Genomic DNA, 20,598 nt, shown 5'->3' on the forward strand with positions numbered 1-20,598 from the left:
CTATAACTTAGCAACAAATAGTTTTTAATCAATGATATTTCACGTATCAAGTTTTACTGTAAGAGGAAATTGGGAGACATTTTTCTTTTAAACGGGCGGTGCCACGTGTTATGTAGAAAAGTAATTTATCTGAAATGAAATGTACAATTGAAGCTCACGCTGAGTATATAATGTTCGGTTACACCCGAACTTAGACACCTTTACTTGTTGTTTTTGACTTTTCGAAAAAATAAAAATAAAATAAAAAATAAATAAAATTTATAAACTGACCGGTCCGTGAGAACCTCTTATAGCTTTGATGAGTCCGTAGTGTGACCTTGTTTCTTTAACGACCAAACTGAAAACCCCAATCTAAAGCCAGGATCTAGTTTCTAAAATATCTCCGCCTTCTTAGTACATACTAAATGCTTTCTAGGAGCTATACTACTCCTGCTTCTAGATCTGACAGCTATATCAATCCTAATAGCTGGGGTCTTAGCCTGTCAAGCGCAGGGCACGAGCACCTTCTACATCTGCTATCACTGACCAAGTATAATTTAAAGGCATGTGACGCCAGAAGGCAGTGTCCAGTCAGAACACCCGTTATTAGTCGACAGGCCTCCCTTTTTAATGTTAGGAGTAACTTTTTTAGTCTTGTTCAATCTTGCTGTAAAGCAAAGCGTTTTTCCATCGGCATGGAAAGAATATTTTCTAATACCTCTTCACAAGAACCATTGCAAAACTTTCCGCTATTCCAAAATTGTTCGAAGCTATCGTTACAGATCAGCTTACTGCTTGCCGGTTGCCAACACGGATTTTGTAAGGTCAAATCAACTGTCACAAATTTACTTGAATTTACAACGCTTGTATCAAATGGATTTAGAAAAGGCATGCATACGGACGTAATTTATACTGATTTCAGTAGAGCGTTTGACAAAGTTTGTCTTTCGTTACTCATCCATAAACTTGACCAGCTTGGGTTGCAACCGTGTCTCACTTGGTGGATCTCTTCTTAATTTCTTGGCAGGACCCAAAGAGTGATTTTTAAAAATACGCTCTCTGATGTCCTCCTTAGTTCCTCAAGGTAGCCATCTTGACCCGATTCTGTTCTTGCTATTCATTATTGACATCTCTACGAAAATCCTTTATACAGCATTAGTTAGACCAATAATAGAATATGGATTGATAGTCTGGAATCCGCGTTATCAAGTTCATGCAGAGGTTGGAATCAATGCAAAAACTGTTTTTTACTTTTTGCCTTAAAGGATTTTCAATGGGATTCCTTGTATAATCTACCCCCTTATACCAATCGGCTAAAACTTGTTAATCTTCCTACACTTGCAAGTCGTAGAGAGATGCTTGAAGTAATTTGATGATCAAATTAGTGAACGGCTTGGTTTCTATTCCTTTTTTACTTAGGGAAGTTATCTTTAATGTTCCTTCTCGGCCAACTAGACATTTCAAGCCCCTTTTCCTGAAACAATCCTCGTGTTCCAATGAAAGTGAACCAGATACGAATAGAGATTTAACATGCAAATGCAACAACAATGTGATCCATATGGGTTGCACCAATTTTGAATTAAATTAGCCCTTCCGCAGTCTGTGTCAGGATTATAACTCTCACTCAAGCATAATTGATAGTTCAGAATACTTTTTAGCATTAAACAATCTATTCTTCCTGTCTTAATCTTTAGCAATTCACTCATCCTACTAACCTGATTATTATTCTTTTCTAATTATATATATATATTTCAATAGTACTTAACCTATCTTTCTGGTGCTTTTCTTAGCTGATGAGTTTAAAAATTCTCTGTAGCTAAGCACTTTTAAATCTCGACTCTTAACAAATTCCTGCCTTTCAATGACTTGGCAAACAAAAATTACAAATCCATCATGCGGATGCGCCTTCAGTGGCGGATCCAACGGGTGGAACTGGGGGAAAGTTCCCCCCAAAATCCATCGAAACTGTAAATCTGTGACACAGATATCAATTCTTCTTCTTTCCTTCCTTGACTCCTATTGGAGCATAGGGCCTCGACAACCGATTTGAATCTTATTCTATTTGGTGCTATTCTCGTGCCATCATTCCACGTGTAGCCTGCATCTTCCAATTCTTTGTCGACAGTTCTACGCCAGGTTTTCGCTGGCGCCCCGATATCAATTCTACACTCAAGTACATTTTTTTTTGTCCAAAATGGGAATGCAATTCTCAAAACCATCGAATTTAATCTAATATGCATGAAAATTTTCTTCATTATTGTTATAGGTGGGAAAGGGGAAAATTGGTTATATGTACATGGTAAAAATGGGTAAATACCCAAATATTTACCCAAAAGAAGGGTAAAAATAATCTTTTGGAAAATATGGGAAAAAAACACAAATTCAATCCAAAATATGCCCAATTTGCAATATATTGGTGTATTTATCCATTGCGCTATAGGTCGAATTAGTTTTTATTCGTAATTCAGCGTAAATCTTTATCCAATAATACATGCCGTTGCAAAAATTTAACTTAACCCAGCAAAAATTTTTATTCAAAAAGGAGTCAGAAAAAATATCTAAATCGGAGCGTTTACCGGCGTTATAAGCCCATTTGGGACGCCGGAACGAATGTATTTCCCTTCTTGCAATGGTCGTGCGTATATGAGCCTTTTAACATATACATACATATTATGTGAGCCTAAATAAGAGTCCGATATGAATCTTAAAGGCTTTTGAATAGGTCATATTTATCCTCTACTGAAACTCTTTCCGGAGTCATTTTTAACTCTAATGAACTTTGATTATATGGCACCTATTTGGCCTATTTATTAGGCATCGTAAGCGCTTAGCGGGTGTAACCGAACATTACATACTCAGCTGAGAGCTTTGGAGGCAAAGTAAGGGAAAATCACCATGTAGGAAAATGAGCCTAGGGCAACCCTGGAATGTGTTTGTATGACATGGGAATCAAATGGAAGGTATTAAAGAGTATTTTAAAAGAGAGTGGGCCATAGCTCTATAGGTGGACGCCTTTGCGAGATATCGCCATAAAGGTGGACCAGGGGTGACTCCAGAATGTGTTCATACGATATGGCTATCAAATGGAAAGTATTAAAGAGTATTTTAAAAGGGAGTGGGCCATAGTTCTATAGGTGAACGCTTTTTCGAGAAATCGTCGTAAAGGTGGACCAGGAGTGACTCTAGAATGTGTTTGTACGATATGGCTATCAAATGGAAGGTATTAAAGAGTATTTTAAAAGGGAGTGGGCCATAGTTCTATAGGTGGACGCCTTTTCGAGATATCGCCATAAAGGTGGACCACGGGTGGCTCTAGAATGTGTTTGTACGATATGGCTATCAAATGGAAGGTATTAATGGGTTTTAAAAGGGAGTGGCCCTTAGTTGTATATGTGAAGGCGTTTTCGAAATATCAAAATGTGGACCAGGGTGACCAAGAACATCATCTGTGGGGTACCGCTAATTTATTTATATATGTAATACCACGAAAAGTATTCATGCCATGATTCCAAGGGCTTTTGATTTCTCCCTGCAGAACTTTTTCATTTTCTTCTACTTAATATGGTAGGTGTCACACCCATTTTCAATAAACCAATCTAATTACCATGTTTCATGCTTTTTTTCGTATTTGGTATAGAATTATGGCATTTTTTTAATTTTTCGAAATTTTCGATATCGAAAAAGTGGGCGTGGTTATAGTCGGATTTCGTCCATTTTTAATACCGAGATAAAGTGAGTTCAGATAAGTAAATGAACTAAGTTTAGTAAAGATATATCGATCTTTGCTCAAGTTATCGTGTTAACGGACAGACGGACGGACGGACATGGCTCAATCAAATTTTCTCAAACATTTTTCCTAAAAGCCCTGAAAAAGGCAGTATATGGTATTGGCCTCATAGATAGGCTCATAAATGTTTCTAAATTTTTGATGTTGCTTTGCGCGGGACTTAGCCAGTGCGATAGGTAGAGCATGCTACGCTATATAGTATAAGGGAAAATGGATGTTTGAAAATTGAATTTCTGACGTGTTGCGTAAAAAATATTTTTTTAAAAAATAAAAATTACTTTCGAATAAACATATTTAAATTTGTTTACTATTTCAGCAAACCGTCTTACAATTCTACCAAATGTAGTACTTGTTTTTTTTTTTTAATTACACTACTCGACAAAAAAAATTTCCAAAAATAAAATAGTAAAATTTTCTCCTGATTCCGAATATGACTTCCATTTTCCTGTGGCAGATCTAGTTTCCGAGATATCAGCGAAAATATGAACATTCCCACTTTTGCAGAACAGTACTTCATAGGAAGGGGAAAAATTTGTAGTTTCCATTTTTTCGTTTTAAATTGTTGAATTATACATTATACTAATTCTCTCAAACATTTCTTGCCTTCACCTCCTTTCAGTATCTTCAGTAGTTTGGCCACTATGCCAAAAATCGTTCAAAAAATGTTGAAAAAAAAAAACCAATTTTTTTTCAAAATTTCAGATTTAACCACTTTAAAATCGGAAAAATTCAATTGATGAAAAAAAGTTAGCCTTCCTATGTTGTAGGTAATTTAACTACGAAAATTTTAAGCATACCACTACAACAATCGGACGTGCCGTTGAGACAATAGCCCCGTTAATTTGCAAGCGTCTATCCTAAAATTTTAGTATTACTTTGATAAAATTGGCGAGACATTTCATTTGGTCGGGCCTAATCAATTTAAAAGACATCAAGTATTTAATTGTCACTACTGTTTGTTGTAAATTTTGTTTTGCAAATTGTAGTGCAAATTTATACATACTATATCGGTAGATGTGTTTACGAAATGCCTTGTTGCAAAAGATATTTTAAATGTAAAAATAATCCAGATGATTTTTCGTTTATTTGCGGCCATTATATTTTCGGAAACTCAGCTCGGAAAAAAACTAATTCTGTCAAAGATGCATACTTTCATTATTTCGTTTTCCGTGTAAAAAATCTCGATAAATCTTGGACACCTCATTTTATTTGCGCCTCCTGTAGATTAACTTTAATGAGATGGGTATCGGGTAAAGGTCATAACATGAAGTTTGGTGTTCCAATGATTGGCCTGAACCCTTTAACCACGACCAGTACCTTAAACGTAAAACGAGAAAAAAGAGGAAATTAATAAGTTATCCAAATGTGGCATCAGCTAAAAAACCAAAACTACATGACCATACCTAGGCCGCCTATAAGTTTTGAAGCCTCAAGCGAAAGTAACTCCGAAGCAGATAATTCAGACAGTGAACAAGAAGGAGAGGTCCCACATCGAGTCTCACAATCCGAACTTAATGACTTGCCCAGAGATTTGAAATTATCGAAATTTGATAGCGAAGTTCTAGGATCTCGTTTGCAGCAATGGGGCAGCCTGGACCCTTCGACAAGTACTTCCAAATTTCGAAATAGACACAAGACTCTCTTCTTTTTTTACTAAAAGTGAAAATATTTGCTACTGCAATGATGTTCAAGGTTTATTTGAAGCGCCAAAATTAGAAAATATAGTGGATGATTGTAGCTCGTTTATAGAGAGTTCAAAGCATAGTTTAAAAGCAGCATTACTCCATAAAAGAAATCCGTTACCGTCAATACCAGTGGCACATTCTGAGAATACTGAGAAACTTATTTAAGCATATCCAATTTACTTGAGCTCATTCAATATAAACAATTTAATTGGAAAATTTCTGCGGACTTGAAGGTAAGCAGTTTCGGTGGTACAATTTAAAATAAATAGTATATGAAATACATCCCAGGTTGTAGCTATAATTCTCGGACTTCAAGGAGGTTTCACTAAATATTGCTGTTTTCTCTGTCTTTGGGACAGCCGTGCTAGAGAAACCCATTATATTCAGGAAAACTGGCCACCAAGAGCTGAGTAAGAACCAGGTGCCTTCAATATCGCAAACCCACCTTTAGTAAATCCCGAACGGGTTATTTTGCCAGCACTTCACATCAAAATAGGATTAATGAAAAATTTGTAAAGGCTTTAAATAAGGACGCGCCATCCTTCCAGTACCTAACGAAATTTTTCCCTAAAATAACTCAAGCCAAATTAAAAGAAGGTATGTATATTTGTTGGTCCGCAAATTAGAAAGTTGCTGAAAGACGAAAATTTTTCGAATCATTTATCATCAGTAGAAGCAGCGGCTTGGGACAGCTTTAAGCAAGTCGTTAGTGGATTTCTTGGCAACAACAAATATCCCAACTATAGAGAGATGGTCAAAGCCTTGTTGAAAAACTACAGTGCTATGAAATGCAACATGTCCCTCAAAATGCATTTTTTGCATTCACATTTGGATAATTTTCCCGCAAACCTAGGTGCTGAAAGTGATGAACAGGGTGAAAGGTTTCACCAAGACCTCCGGATTTTTGAAAAGCGTTACCAAGGTTTTTGGAATGAAGAAATGATGGGAGATTATTGCTAGACAATAATACAGGAGAAAACCCCAGAAAATTATAAACGGGTTGGTATTGACCACCACGGTAAAATCGCTCAATTTGACTTTTTAGATGTAGATATGTATGTATTTAATGTTGTTGTCGTTGTTGTTTTTTACTGAATTGCTGATTTATACTCATATTACTCAATTGAATACAGTTTAACGTGCAAACATATGTATGTCTATAATAAAACGTTATAAAAAAATAAACGTTTGAATAAAAATTGTAGGATAGACGCTTGCAAGTTAACGGGGCTATAGTCTCAACGGCACGTCCGATTGTTGTAGTGGTATGCTTAAAATTTTCGTAGTTAAATTACCTACAACATAGGAGGGCTAACTTTTTTTCGTCAATCGAATTTTTCTGATTTTAAAGTGGTTAAATCTGAAATTTTGAAAAAAAATTTCGTTTTTTTTTTTCAACATTTTTTTGAACGTTTTTTGGCATAGTGGCCAAACTAATGAAGATACTGAAAGGAGGTGAAGGCAAGAAATGTTTATGAGAATTAGTGTAATGTATAGTTCAACAGTTTAAAACGAAAAAATGAAAACTACAAAGTTTTGCCGTACCTATATGAAGTAGTGTTCTGCAAAAATGGGAATTTTCATATTTTCGCCGATATCTCGGAAACTAGATCTGCCACAGGAAAATGGAAGTCATATTCGGAATCAAGAGACATTTTCACTTTAGGAAAGGCCTATTTTATTCTTGGAGACTAAAGTTGGTCAAAATTTGTTGAGTAGTGTTATTGGTTTTGCTGAAGTTTCACTTGACTAACTGGTGTCCCGTACAAACGGATGCTTCTTTGTGGCTTTACACACACATGTACAAATATTTCAAGTGCAAGTTTCTATTTTTATTAAGACATGTATCACACAATATAAATGCACTAAATACTTTGTCTGAAAAAGTTATAGTTTTTCTTTTTCGTTAAGGTTTAAAAATTAAAAAATCTGTTCGATTTGTCCCGTACCAACCGTGGAATGCTCCAATAGCAATTATTGTGAAGAGCGGGTGGAACATTATCACCTTCGCTGGGTGCTTGAAAGCACCGTAACTCCTCCTCCCCACGCATTGTGTTGGGCTCGGCGCCTATGGACCGACCGCCCTTCCTCCTGTACTAGCCTCTTGCCCACCACCGGTAGTGGCTCCACAGAGTAGGTTTTACGACAGGATGCCAGGAAAAATGTCTGCTTATTAATCAGCTTCTCTCGGTTCTTGCATATTACAATTATCATCCTCGTGGCTTCTTTTCCAGAGGCGTGGATGCTGTGCTTGGGGTTCCTCTGTGTATCACCATTTGGCTCTTTGTCCTCTACCACCTTCGCGGTGACGTCTGCGTCCCCCACCTGCGCCTTTGCCTTAAACTTTCCAGCTCCTTTTCGACTTCGCCCACTTCTAGCGTGTTACGACTGCTTTTGGTAATTCTATACATGATATCAAGAGGGGTATAAAAAGACGCGTTTTGGATCCAGGATCGCGAATCCGAAAGCGGAGGTCAAAAATTTTGGGTCTGTCGAGAGATATTTGCGAAGGAAATTGAAAATTTTCATGTGATTGTTGTTATTTTGATGATTTTGTTGGTACCCACAAAAAAACTGGGTAAAAGTGTCCTCGCGGATATATTTTTGGTCTACAAACCGGTGTTGGACCCATCCAGGGTAATTTTTTATAAGCGCGGCCAAAGGCCGCCAACGCACAAAGTTGTCCTGCGCAAAAATAATATGAACCCCACCCCGGTTTCGGAGGGACCAGGGGTAATTTTTCGGTTTTCCGTTAATATCTTTTGAACGAGCTAACGTTTTTATTTTCCGCCTTCAGATTATTGTTTTCGATGTCAATACGCGTCTTTTGACAACCCTCCCGTGTATTAAGAGTGTCATACTGTCGTATAGAATTACGCCTCTTTTCGTTAGTTGCATATACATTTTTCCTGTACCACAGGACATTTTGCACAAGCTTTGTGGGCAATATATCCTCCGCCCGCTTGTTTATTTGAAAGATATAGAACTGACCCTCCTCCGTAGACCGAGATAAAGTAAGTACATTCCAATACTGTGTCGGTATTTTCGGGTCTTGACTCTGCAGAAGTTGTAGCGTATCCACCGCCTTCATCACGCATGGTATCCATAATTTAAGTTTTGGTACCGTTTGAATCTGCACTTTATCCACCACCTCAGATCCAGTGTTCGTACCTCGCCTTTGCAGGTTTGGAACAACTTCCTTCAGCCACCGCAAGATCGCGATGCTGTCGTAAGCTACAATTTTTACACTATTTTAGCGTCCTCTGACTTGCAGCTTTAGAGGTAGTTATTACTTCTCTATTGGGGCTCCTCTGTCCTACAACTTTAGACCCACTTGTCTTGTTTATGCGGCTGCCCTGCTTTGCGGCCCTAGACTGGGTCCTTTCTGCCGCTTGAAAGTAAGCTTGTCCGCCGAAAGTTGCCTCTTCATTCTGTCGTTCAACGCTTCTTCCTCCTGGTACCGGTTGCAGTACCGAGGGTACCTCGGAACAAACCTCTTCAACTGCATTCGACCCTTTTCTCCAGTTCTGTTGGGTCGACGATTGCTCCCAAGTATTGGACAATTCTCAGTGCTGCACGATACTGCGACAGAGCTTATCCTCTCTTTTTCTCAGTTTGCATTTGTATGTTTTCCCAACACAAACTCTACTACTCTCGCTCTCAGAGTTCGATGCGTCGCTTGATGTGTTTTCGTCTTCCTTGGCTTGCGACTTCATTGTCCCTCTCCCATATTTCTTATTTAAATTCGAAGTTGAGTCGTTCATCTTGGTCGTACGGACCACCTGCCCTTCAAGGTGGGCTTAGCGGTCCAGTATTAAATATGAGGAAAGAAGCTACAACAGCGCCCCTTGCTGTGTGGTAAGGGCGTCAATACTTCCCTTTTATGAGGCGAAACGGCGTAGATGTCAGCCCTAAACCGCTCAGTCACAGAGTCGGGCCTATCGAGTGAGGGTCTTCGAAACAAAAAAATTTTTTTTTTTTTAATTGAAAATAAAGGTATTCTATAACGTATCAGAGTAATGTGCTACCGCACGCTCCACCTGGTGTCAGTTATATCGGGTTATGGGGTTAGAATATACCCGCGGTAGGTATGCCTGTCGTAAGAGGCGATTAAAATACCAGATTCAAGGGGCTATGTAGCGCAACCCTTCAGGTTGCCAGCGCAATATATAGCTTCTCCAAACCCAATTGTCAACCTCACCTATCCGCGGCGAACCCTATTTCACTAGCAGACGAGGCTCTGACGACCCCAAGCTCCTCATGGAGTGGGGTTTATTGTGGTCATTCATAACCTTCATGATGCGGTATTATTGCAAGAAGCTTTGGATAAACTAAGTAATTGGTGTAATAATAATCGGTTATCACTTTAGGTTAAGTGCTTCCAAATAACTTTTTCGAAGCGTGTCAACATGATTGATAACGTGTATCAAATATCAAACCCGGCCCTGTTGCGGGTTAGTGAAATTAAGGACTTGGGAGTAATATTTGACTCGAAGTTTTCGTTTTCGAGACATATTAATGTGTGCATTTCTATGTCGTATGCCATGCTAGCTTTTGTTAGGCGTCATAGCTCGAATTTCAGTGACCCGTATACGCTAAAGCTATATATATATTCCGCGTTTGTGCGCTCCAAACTTGAGTACGCTTGTTTCATCTGGTCTCCGTATTATTCCTGCCATGTTGCAAGAATTGAACGAATCCAAAAAGTGATCGTACACTTTGCATTACGCAGTCTGCGCTTCTCGGATCCTATCCGACTTATAAAGTTCGTCGCTTATTGATTAACTTAAAATCATTGCAGCACAGGAGGACAATTTTATCGCTGTGGTTCGTTTTCGATTTGTTACGTGGGGTTGTTGATTATTGCCCTGTGCTCCTTGAGTGGATTTTCATTAATATTACGGCTAGAGCTCTTTGTGCTTCTGAATTTTTTCATGTTCTTAGGGCTCTTTATGTGCGGAATGCTCCAATTACTAGAGCCTTAATTGAGTTCAATAGAATTTCTAAATTTTGTGAGATAGATTTTTCTTGTTCGAAAGATTGCTTTCTGAGTATTTTAAATACTTTTTATAAGTAAGGTAATTTATATTAACATTGTTAACTACTTTACACTTTTATAATTTAATTAAATAACTAAATCATTCCGGAGATCGTCGGGCTGGCACCTTAATGGTGCTGTGTTACCGGAGCGTACCGGAACTGTATCCGGCAGTGGACCATCTCATCGATAACACTCGCCAAAGCCTTCGGAGAGTAACCTTATCGCTACAACAACAACAACAACAACATAGCGACGTAGAAACGGATGGTACGAAAATTTAACGAAATAGAGCGCCAATTACGAAGATAAAGATATTATATAAAATATACTTATGTAGCTTCTTATATTTTCATTAAATTCTACGACAATTTTTATATGTATATTATTTTTACAAACTACTAGATTTCTATGTCTAAATTTCACTTTTCTTTACAAAGTCTTTAATTTACGATTTTTCATGGAAAATACTATTGTACAACATGCTTTACGAATTCTTTCTTAATTAATATAATTACATTAAAATTGATATTTATGATGGATATAAGCATCGTGAAACTAAAACAATGTAAGCTTAAAATCATATTACATAAACAAGAATAACTAATAAAAACACTAGGCTGGAAATATGGAGAAAGTCTCAGCGAAAATTGGTGAGCCTGTTTAGAAGCTCCTTCGGTAAAACAATAATGACTGATTTTATTTATTTAACATAAGCAAAACACAATTAAACCGTTTTTCGAATCCTAATAAATATTTTTCTTTATTTATTGTTATTAGTATTATTATATAATTCGAATCCGACATTAAATTTGGCCGAACGTGCCTTAGTTCGGATCCTATCTCAAAAACCGAGAAAAATCAATCACGATTGCGTGTTTTATCGGGTTTAGGGGCGAACAGGGACCCACTAGACAAATTCTGAAAGTGGATGCGAACGCTGCGAAACAAATGAGAATACATATGCCGGATTATCAGATACGCCAGATGTTATAGAACATTAAAAAGAAAAATATATATACAGTTCAAAACCACGCCTACATTTATACTTTTTCAATCTTTTAAGCAAAAGAAATAAAAAATGTATTTTGATGATGATTCGAAGCTTGAAAGCCGATATCTATATTTTGGAGGCGAACTTTGAAAAACGGGTAAATTAATTATTTGCTTGTGGATAAATTTTCCAAAAAAAATTTGGTTGGACCCAATACTCAGTCGAGTGATAGTCCAACACTGAAAATTCAGAATAAATCATTGTTTGTTCTGAAATAACAGGCTGTTCCAATATGACAATGGTTTCTTGTGTATAAAGGTTTTGAGCACATTGCTTGTCAGCAACTGAAGCGAATAATGAGGCCTAAAATGTGCGAGTGCATGAAAACAACGATTTTGACCGAAGCGCTGCAAACGCACTATGGCTAATACAGCGGCTTCTTGAACGATAGGGCGCTGCACGGCAGCTAAAAATCGTTCAAATATTGAATGATATAAAGATACGTCAGTGTCGAGCGGCAAAGGTTTTACCACCGCCGATATACATTCGAGTAAAGCGGCTATCCGTTCATCATATTCATCTGTATTTTGTACCAGTTTATAATACTCATCAGCGAGTGGCAGTAATTGCTGTTGTAACAAAATATCCACCAATTTAGTTTGACGTTTGCAAAATATGGCGAAAGCATATTTTAGATTAGACAGTTGACCTGCTTTTAGTTTTGATACCAAGTTAGTTAATACTTCGAGTGCTTTAGGTTTGAAAGGTTCAAAATGATATTCGAAACGTAATAGTGATAGAAGTTCCTTATGGCGCAAATCTTTTGCATCCATGTTGTAGGTTGTACACATTAAAAAATGTTGAATTACGGTGATAAGTGCATCTGAACGATCATAATGCGTTTCTTCACGACTCGGCAATGACGTGGGATACCAAAGGAGCACTTCATATATAATCGGATGCGCCAAAACATTGTAGTAATATAGAGATTTAGCGATAAAAAGACGTGCAGGATTATGCTGCGCTGCTTTGTGCATTGGTATTACTAGTAGATAAAGTTGTGTTAGATTCAGAGCAGCTTCCATTTTAATATTTTCATTATTTTGATAATTGAAAAGTTTATTCTCGATTTTAGCTAAAAGCACGCCTGCAACATCTGATCGTTTATATTGCAGGTGACGCAACATAATTGATATAAGACGCAAGTGTGTACCAATGTATTTGGGTGGAACGCATGCCAAGTCACAGTTTAGTTCTATTTCGGAACGTGGCGCATTCATCAACTGGCCAACTATAAGGTCTGCGATCACTTCCGTATCATCGATTTCTTCATGCAAAGCAAAGGCGACTGTTGAAGCCGTCAGATCTACCCGATCTCTGGTAGTTTTGAGAAAGTTTTCTAATTGTAGTGCAATTTTACAATTCAATGCCAGCTTCTTAGTTTTACCCGTTACTATGGCATAAATATCTGCAGAGTAATTGTTGATTATGTGATGTAAAATACTTCTACGTTTTGTGGGATAGTATCCTATATTTAATTCTAATGGAATTTCAACGCACGGAAGAGTGTGGTCAATGTTATTTGCTATGTTAGTTGAATGATGGTCCGACGTAGAGTTCTCACAGTTGTTTTGTTCAATATTTGGCGGCGAAGAGCGTGATTCATAGTCCTTGTGATTAATATGTGAGTGATAATTTTTGGGGTAGTAGCTCCCTTTTAACTCCAATGGAATTATTTGCCTTTGAAATGTATTGGAAATATCAGTTTCAAGGGGTGGTGGCGAGGAAGGCGATTCAAGGTAATTTTGAGTAGTGTTTGGCAGCGAGGCAGGTGATTGAAAGTCTCTGGCACAAATTTTAGAAGTTGGTTCATTCAGTTCTGAACACGAAGACAGCAAGTTGTTACAGGTAGCATTCAATATATTACTAGGAGGGATGTGTTCTATGGGCTCCATGCTAGTTTGTGAAGCATGTAAAGTATTCAAATGCGTATTATTTTTTAAAGGTGAAGCTGCTAAACTATTTTTATCATCATTTGTACCACAGTTGATGAAAGTTGACTTAACGGTTTCTACAGCTAAGTTATTGCTGTCTTTACTGAGATTTTTTTTTGATGGTGGCGATAAACTTTCATCGCTACTGTAATCCGAATCATTTACTTGTTTTCCACGCCTGTGTGCGCAAAGCTTAGAAAATGTAACATTTGTTAATTCGGCTTTTCGTTTACGACCACGCGTGCGTGAAGGTGTACTGCTATATATTTCTTTATCAACTTCATCTGGTTGTTGCGCATATGTGCTGCCCAATAAATCATTATCGACTAACGTGTTATTCAATAAAGCGGAAATATCTTCAGTACTATTAAATTTTTGTTTGATACTTTTAGCAGGTGATACAAATTTGGAAGTCTGGCCATCGGATACAAAACTTGTTTCGGAAGTGGTTCTTTTTCTATGTTTGCCTTCAAAATCTTCCTCAACGATAACAAGTACAGATTCATCAGCTTCTTCACTTTCATCCACACAAATTTCGTTTTTGTTGTTATCCGATGATTTCACTATTGAATTTTCGTTATTTTCTTCATCCTCCGACTCGCTCATGGAAAGGTCTAAAAGAATTTGCTCAACGGAATTGATCGTTTGTTTAACGGCAATTAATGAATTGATTTCATCTCTATTCTCTCCGTTTTCCATTAATACATTGCTTTGATTTATTAAAACAGACGGTAGTAACGCGGCCACATTTCTGATTGTTTCAATTTTTCCATCGTGAGTTGATTTTTCATAAGACACATTTTTTTCTTTTTGTGGATTATCGTGATATTTTTCTAAACTCATTGTTTCCACATTCATATCGTTGATGTTCAATTTACTCGCCAGTTCTTCTAAATCCAAGCAAACTTTAAAACTCTCATCATTTCCATTTTTTTGTACATCTTTTGCATATACATCGGGGAAATCTTTTTCATCCTCGGTGTCACTTCCAAATAAATTATTTATGGTATCCTTACTTTGTTCTACTGAGGCGTGGCATCCGACTGATATTCGGTACGCTGTATCTCCGCCCATAATGCCTGCGGATTCTGCAACACCTGAATTTAGTGTGTCCATATTATCCGAACTATCACATTTGTTTTTAGCAGTGCAAGACAACTCAACATCAGGTACATTTTCCTCTTTCCCTTTAAAATTATTATTTATTAAATCAACCTGCACATTTGACGCGTCAGCTCTTTCTGTGTTAGTACGTCCATCTGCTTCACAGTGGCCTATTTTTTTAGCGTCCGAACTCGTATCACATTCTAGCTCTCCCCAGGATAAATCCAGCATTTGTAACCTATTCTCTGTGCTAGAGCCTGTAGTGCAAATATACGCATTATTGTCATTTTGATTAGTTTGATCATCTGCATCACTAGTGAAGCTAGACAGATTAGCACAAAATTCCACAGCAGTTACAAGATCCAGTTCATTTTTTTGTGGCGTGTTCAATTCTTTAATCTCTTTATGTTCGCTATAACATAATGATGATGCGCTCACTTGCAAGTCCACCTTACTTTTTTTCTCTTTTTTTCGTTTCTTGCGTATTTGCTTTTCTCGACACTTTTTCATATACGTTAATTCTTCGTCAGCCGTTTTGCGTTTTTGTGCTTGTTTGGCGGACTTTTTTGGTATTTCAAGTGGTTCCTTAAATATACAATCTGTGCGATTTTTTTCTGATAAAAGCATGCTTTGTGATGAGACAGATCGGAGTTCTGTTTGTGTGCTCTCGTCTGCGGCAGAGACAATAGGTTCAATAGAGTTTGTCGATGCATTGATGCTGTCATTGTGAACTTCCTGTGTAGCTGCTGCTTCTGTAATAGAAAAATTTTTTTGATTTGCATATAGATATAGATATATATATCAGGAAATTTAAATTTTTTTTACTAATGTTAACCATTAATAGGATTTATATTTTCTGCGAGGGGTTGGAGCGAAACGAAGCCGAAAATTGTGTGCTTAAAGTTTCAAATTTACGAGCTATTTACCGGTGGGCTGGCATCGCATCGTTGTAAATGCATATGCGCAGGGGAAGCTCGTTTAAGTTGAGTAGGATAATTGTTTGGTGTTATGACTCAGCCAGATATTAGAACTCCATGCCCCTAATAATTTTTGGCTCTATTAACTTTGTCCAAAGTACTATAATGTTGCTACCGCAACTTGCTAGCTGCTTATTAAACTTTGAGCGTACATGTACATTAGAGATATACATGTCAAAAAACTCGGCGCGGCGGCGGCGGCGTTAGGCGCGTTACTATATTTTATACTCATTTAAGACTGTCTAGGCCATTTATTGTTCATGTCGAAAATTGGTCCGATTTGGTCGAAAGGGGTATCAACCAGGGGCTGAAACTGTTATTCCTTTTATAATATAATTCCCTGCAAAACTATTAATTTTGGACTTTAAATATATTTGGATCAAGATAAAAATTAAAAAAAAAAAAATTTATTTCGGATAAGCCGTTTCATTGTTATCAAGCGTGGCCTTAAAAAATAAAAGTCCGGATTTAACTTTTATTTCCGGACTTTTATTTTTAAAAGTTCGAGTTTAACTATTATATAATAAATTTAAATGCTCACTTTGCATAGTTTTGCAAAAAATTAATAAGGAACAATGAATTCAAATAAAATGACCCAAGTCAAGTCAAGTTATATTAAAAGGGTTGTGATGAGAAGAAATTTATTAGACGACCAGACGATGTAGGTTTTGTGTACCAGTTAAGTATGATATTATTGTTAGCTCTATATATGCGGGTGTCTAAGAAGGGGATGTTGTGATTTTTTTCCATTTCAATGGTAAACTGCAGTCTACTGTGGTATTTGTTGAGTGTGCTTAAAAGATAATTTCCGTGTCGCTTCGTTTTATTATTGCAAATACGTCGTCTACGTATTTGAAAAGAAATTTGATACCAGTGTTTTGTTGTTGGTTCAGCTCAGAGTACATATTCAGCCCAATTCTAAACGAAAATTCCGTGCAAGTTTTTTCCTTCTCCCATTCCTCGTATTCTAAATAAAAATTCCTTGTGAGTTTTTTCACTTGTCCCTTTTCTCCTATTCTGAACAATGTTCGAAAAAGCGGAAACCGGTTATGGGAGAAAAGTAGGTATTATGAATGAGAGGGAGAGGGAGATTTCCCTGCCATTTCATAGAAGTTTTTTCACTAGTTAAATTAAAGGGAATGCATCAAAATAGTTAAAGGAAATTGGTTATTTTTTGGTTTTTACAAATTTGTGCTAAAATATGTATTTACATTCTACCACAATATTCTCACTGTTAATACAACAACAACAACAACCAGAATGTTCTTTATTTTAAGTCGAAAAGTATATCATAAGCAACGGAAGAGATCTTCGGATATTTGATGCAGCCATCCAGAAATTGGGCAAGGATTTTTTAAGAAGGTTTAAATAGATTTTGGCATATGGCGAAAGGGGAACTCAACTCGACTTGGCCGCCAGAAAATTGCTTTGCAGAATGAATACAGGCAACTCCGGCGGATTTGTGTTATCCCGCCGGTCTTCTTCTTATGCTCCTCTGTTGATGTTGCTGTGGCACCAATTCATTACTCATTTCAGTAAATACCACATGAAATGCAATAATGTGCATTGTTTATACCTTATTTCTTAATTTCAAACAAATTGGCAACAATAATTAAACTTGTAAATTTTTTAAACAAAATAGGAAATGTGCAACGAAATTTCAATTGACAAAACAGCTGACTTCGAAAATTCGAAATTCCTATTCCCCATTATTCTTCTCCCTAGGAGAAAAGAATTGTAGGAATTTTTCCGCGGCAATAAAAAAATCCGCGAGAACACAATTCCGCGAGAATATTTAAAATTGGTCTGATTTTGTATAAGGTCGTCCATCACAATATCCGCTATGGTGGGGGAAAGTGGGTTACCCATCGGCATTCCAAATGTTTGTTGGTAAATATTGTTATTGCACATGAAATAGTTATTTTCTTTTAAGCAGAACTCTAATATGGTTAAAAACTTGTTTTTTCGGTATGGTTGTGTGCTGTTGGACTTTTTCCCATTTTTTCATGACTATCTTTATTTCTAAAGCCGTCGGTATGTTGGTGAAGAGCGAGACGACATCGAACGATACTAACACATCATCATTACATAAATTTACATCAGCTAATCTATTTTTCAAGTCAAATGAATTTTTAATGTTGTAGCCTTCTGATATTAGTGGCTTCAAGATTTTTCCTAAATATATGGACAATTCATAACATGGAACACTTATGGAAGACGAAATTGAACGTAAAGGGCATTCGGGTTTGTGGATTTTGGGTAAAGCATAACGTCTCGGTGCGGTTGCTGCCGAGCTTGCGAGCTGTTGTTTTTATCTGTAATTTATGTGCTTTCCTTTGTATAGTTCGTACACAATACTAAGTTTAATTATAACCTACGTGTTACGGCTCCTGTTACATATGTGAATACGTAGGCACATATATTTACCAGGTGAGGATTTGTCCTTTGCAAGAACACTCAAATAGGTGAAGCAAAAGCTTTCCCAAGACAGTCGAACAAATGGCCGGGTATGCTGCTACCCTAACGTAGTGGACAGTCGAACTAGGCTGAAAACTCAAGCTACGCGGTTATTTATAATGAATTCTTGTATCAAAAGGCATGAAAACAACAGTTTGGACTGAGCCTAACATTAACATCTTTCAACTTAAAATCGGTCGACTTTCATTCTTAGATATCGTTTTTGTTTCTCTGGTAGTGCTCGGCAGCATAAATAAATAAATGTAAGGCGCGATAACCTCCGAAGAGATTTTAGGCCAATTTGCGCCGTGCTCCTTTTAATTTTTCTTACAAATTTGCGGGACGGGACCTACTTGTTTTATGCCGACTCCGAACGACATCTGCCTTGCCCGGCTCGTGAACCAAAGTCTTCGGTGTTACACCTAGAGCTTCTAGGAAAGTGACGTCGACGAAGGTATGAGTCCGAAGTCGCAGTCTTATAGCTTCTGTAATGGCATGCGGTGTGAGGGCCAGGAGGCGTGGCAGTGACTGGTCGGTGGCATCGGGAATTATAGCTCTTAAAACATCCGAAAAAACTAGAGGCGCCCTTTGCCGAAATCAACAATAGGCCAACGTTGGTGTTAATCGTTAAAACTGTGCCTTGAGAGTCATGAGTATTAATAGGCCATTAATAGCAACCGTAAGTCGCTTTTGTGTGTGACCAGCAAGGGGCCACAAATAATTTAAAGAAATCGTGTCTACAGCGAGTATTAGGAGTTAGACCAGAACATCTCCTTCGGTGAAACTACTTACGCTTTGCACGAGACATACAGGCAAAAGTGTGACCATTTTAAGTACTTAAATTTTTTTCGGCAGACGCAGCATTATTACCAGTCCCTTAGACCAGGGTTGGGTTTGAAGCCCCCTGGAGTAAGTGAATGCTGGACAGTCCCTCCGCAAGGAGCTGAATGATCCGCGAGACTTTGAGGCAATGCCCGGATCTTTCCGAAGTGGCCAAAACGTTGATTTCCTTAAATATATACAAACAAAACCTTTCCTAAATATTATTTTTTGAACAGAAAAATCAGGCTTTGGAAAGTAGGACCACCGGCGTAGCCGGCGCGCCCCCCACGCCGCCGCCGCCGATTTAGTTATCGCCGTAAACCTCTAATGTACATAGCTCGCTCTTATAGCCAATAATTGCTTTTATGCTCTACAATAAGTATATATGTCTCCATACAAGGAAGAAATAAGTTGTTGCACTAAAAGAACAATCTTACATAGATTTGGTACTGATTATAGTGGATATATGTATATGTTTAAGTGACTAATGTTTTTGTTGTTGTTTTATGTTCATGTTTTCGATACAAAAATGCAATAGTGTAAGTGTTTCTTGTTAATTTTACTTATTTAACTATCTGTTTGTGGCAGGGATTTTAAAATAAATACTCCCCCGAAGATGCTGACAAAGATCAGCAAAACTTTGCGAAAATAGTGGAATAATTTAGTTTTATTTGCACGCTCGACTTAGATCAGAAAAGCATGTTATAATAAATTTTAATAAAAAAAAAATAACTGATCGGAATATACAATTAATTCTTACATAGATTATTTGGTAGAGCTACTGGCCAAAATTATCAGGGACTCAAACCCTTACCTGATCGATTCTTAGGTCAACTTACGAAAAGGCTGGCATGCCTGGGAATGTTAGGCGCCGTGAGCAGCGCACCTCAGGAAGCGCTAAATGTAATCTTTCACTTGACGCCTCTACAAGTCTTCGTGCAGGGACTAGCCGCCAGAGGAGCTCTACGACTAAGAGAATTCAAAATGTGGAAAACAGCTAAGCACGGACACGCGAAGATTCTGGACGATATGAAGAAGGGGCAATTAAACGGAATAATAACCGACCTAACATCCAAAACAGACCACATCACAGGGGTTTTGGACTTCCAGGTTCAGAACATACTGTAACGAATTTAGGGAACCTCCGCTTATTTTACACCTTCTACTAACGTTCGTATCGCTAAATTGTTGAATAAATAACTCCAATATTCAATATTGCAGGATGGTCTTTATTAGACTACTTTGAAAGTACTTCACAATAACACTTATACTTCGCAACCAATAGCGTGCTTAAATCAAACTGAATTCGGACTACTCAGCTTCTGCTGCTTTCATACTCTCTGCCCAAATGTCTAAACGTTTCTTCTTCTAGAATCCTCTACCTGGTCACTAGCCATACGCGCGTGTATTTGTAGTGTGTAACCATATGAGTGTATGTGTGAGCGAAGTAGTAGCTGATGATGACATGCGTTTGTAAGTATCTCTCTGCTGCTTGTATGTGTGTACATGATGCTTAATTTGTTTACGTACATACAAGTGTGGCAACCTGCTTTGTTGTTGTGGCTTTATTTACTTAGTATCAGATTAGTGATGTGAGTATCACTTAGTGTTACTAATATTCGTCACACTGCCCTCCACCTAAGTCTGGTCGTCCCGGTCAGACAAATCTCTCTATCTAACCGCTGCTAGCCTCTCCAAATGAACCACCCTTCTATTTCGTGGTTTCCTAATTGTTTGTATGCGGTAGATGACCTCACTGAT

The 20,598-nt window shown here is 37.6% G+C and overlaps 1 protein-coding gene across 2 annotated transcripts in view; it reads right to left on the reverse strand.

Annotated features, from left to right (window-relative positions):
* Positions 1 to 10,583: 10,583 nt before the first annotated feature.
* Ice1 (Interacts with the C terminus of ELL 1) overlaps positions 10,584 to 20,598 on the reverse strand; it is a 30,737-nt gene continuing 20,722 nt past the window's right edge. For both annotated transcript variants that reach the window (XM_067776724.1, XM_067776723.1), the window contains exon 3: positions 10,584 to 15,333. In XM_067776724.1, the coding sequence (XP_067632825.1) occupies positions 11,741 to 15,333 (3,593 nt within the window). In that variant the 3' untranslated portion in view covers positions 10,584 to 11,740. The remainder of the gene's footprint in view (positions 15,334 to 20,598) is intronic.

The sequence above is a fragment of the Eurosta solidaginis genome, chromosome 3 (assembly GCF_040869045.1).
Source record: "Eurosta solidaginis isolate ZX-2024a chromosome 3, ASM4086904v1, whole genome shotgun sequence".
NCBI lineage: Eukaryota > Metazoa > Arthropoda > Insecta > Diptera > Tephritidae > Eurosta > Eurosta solidaginis.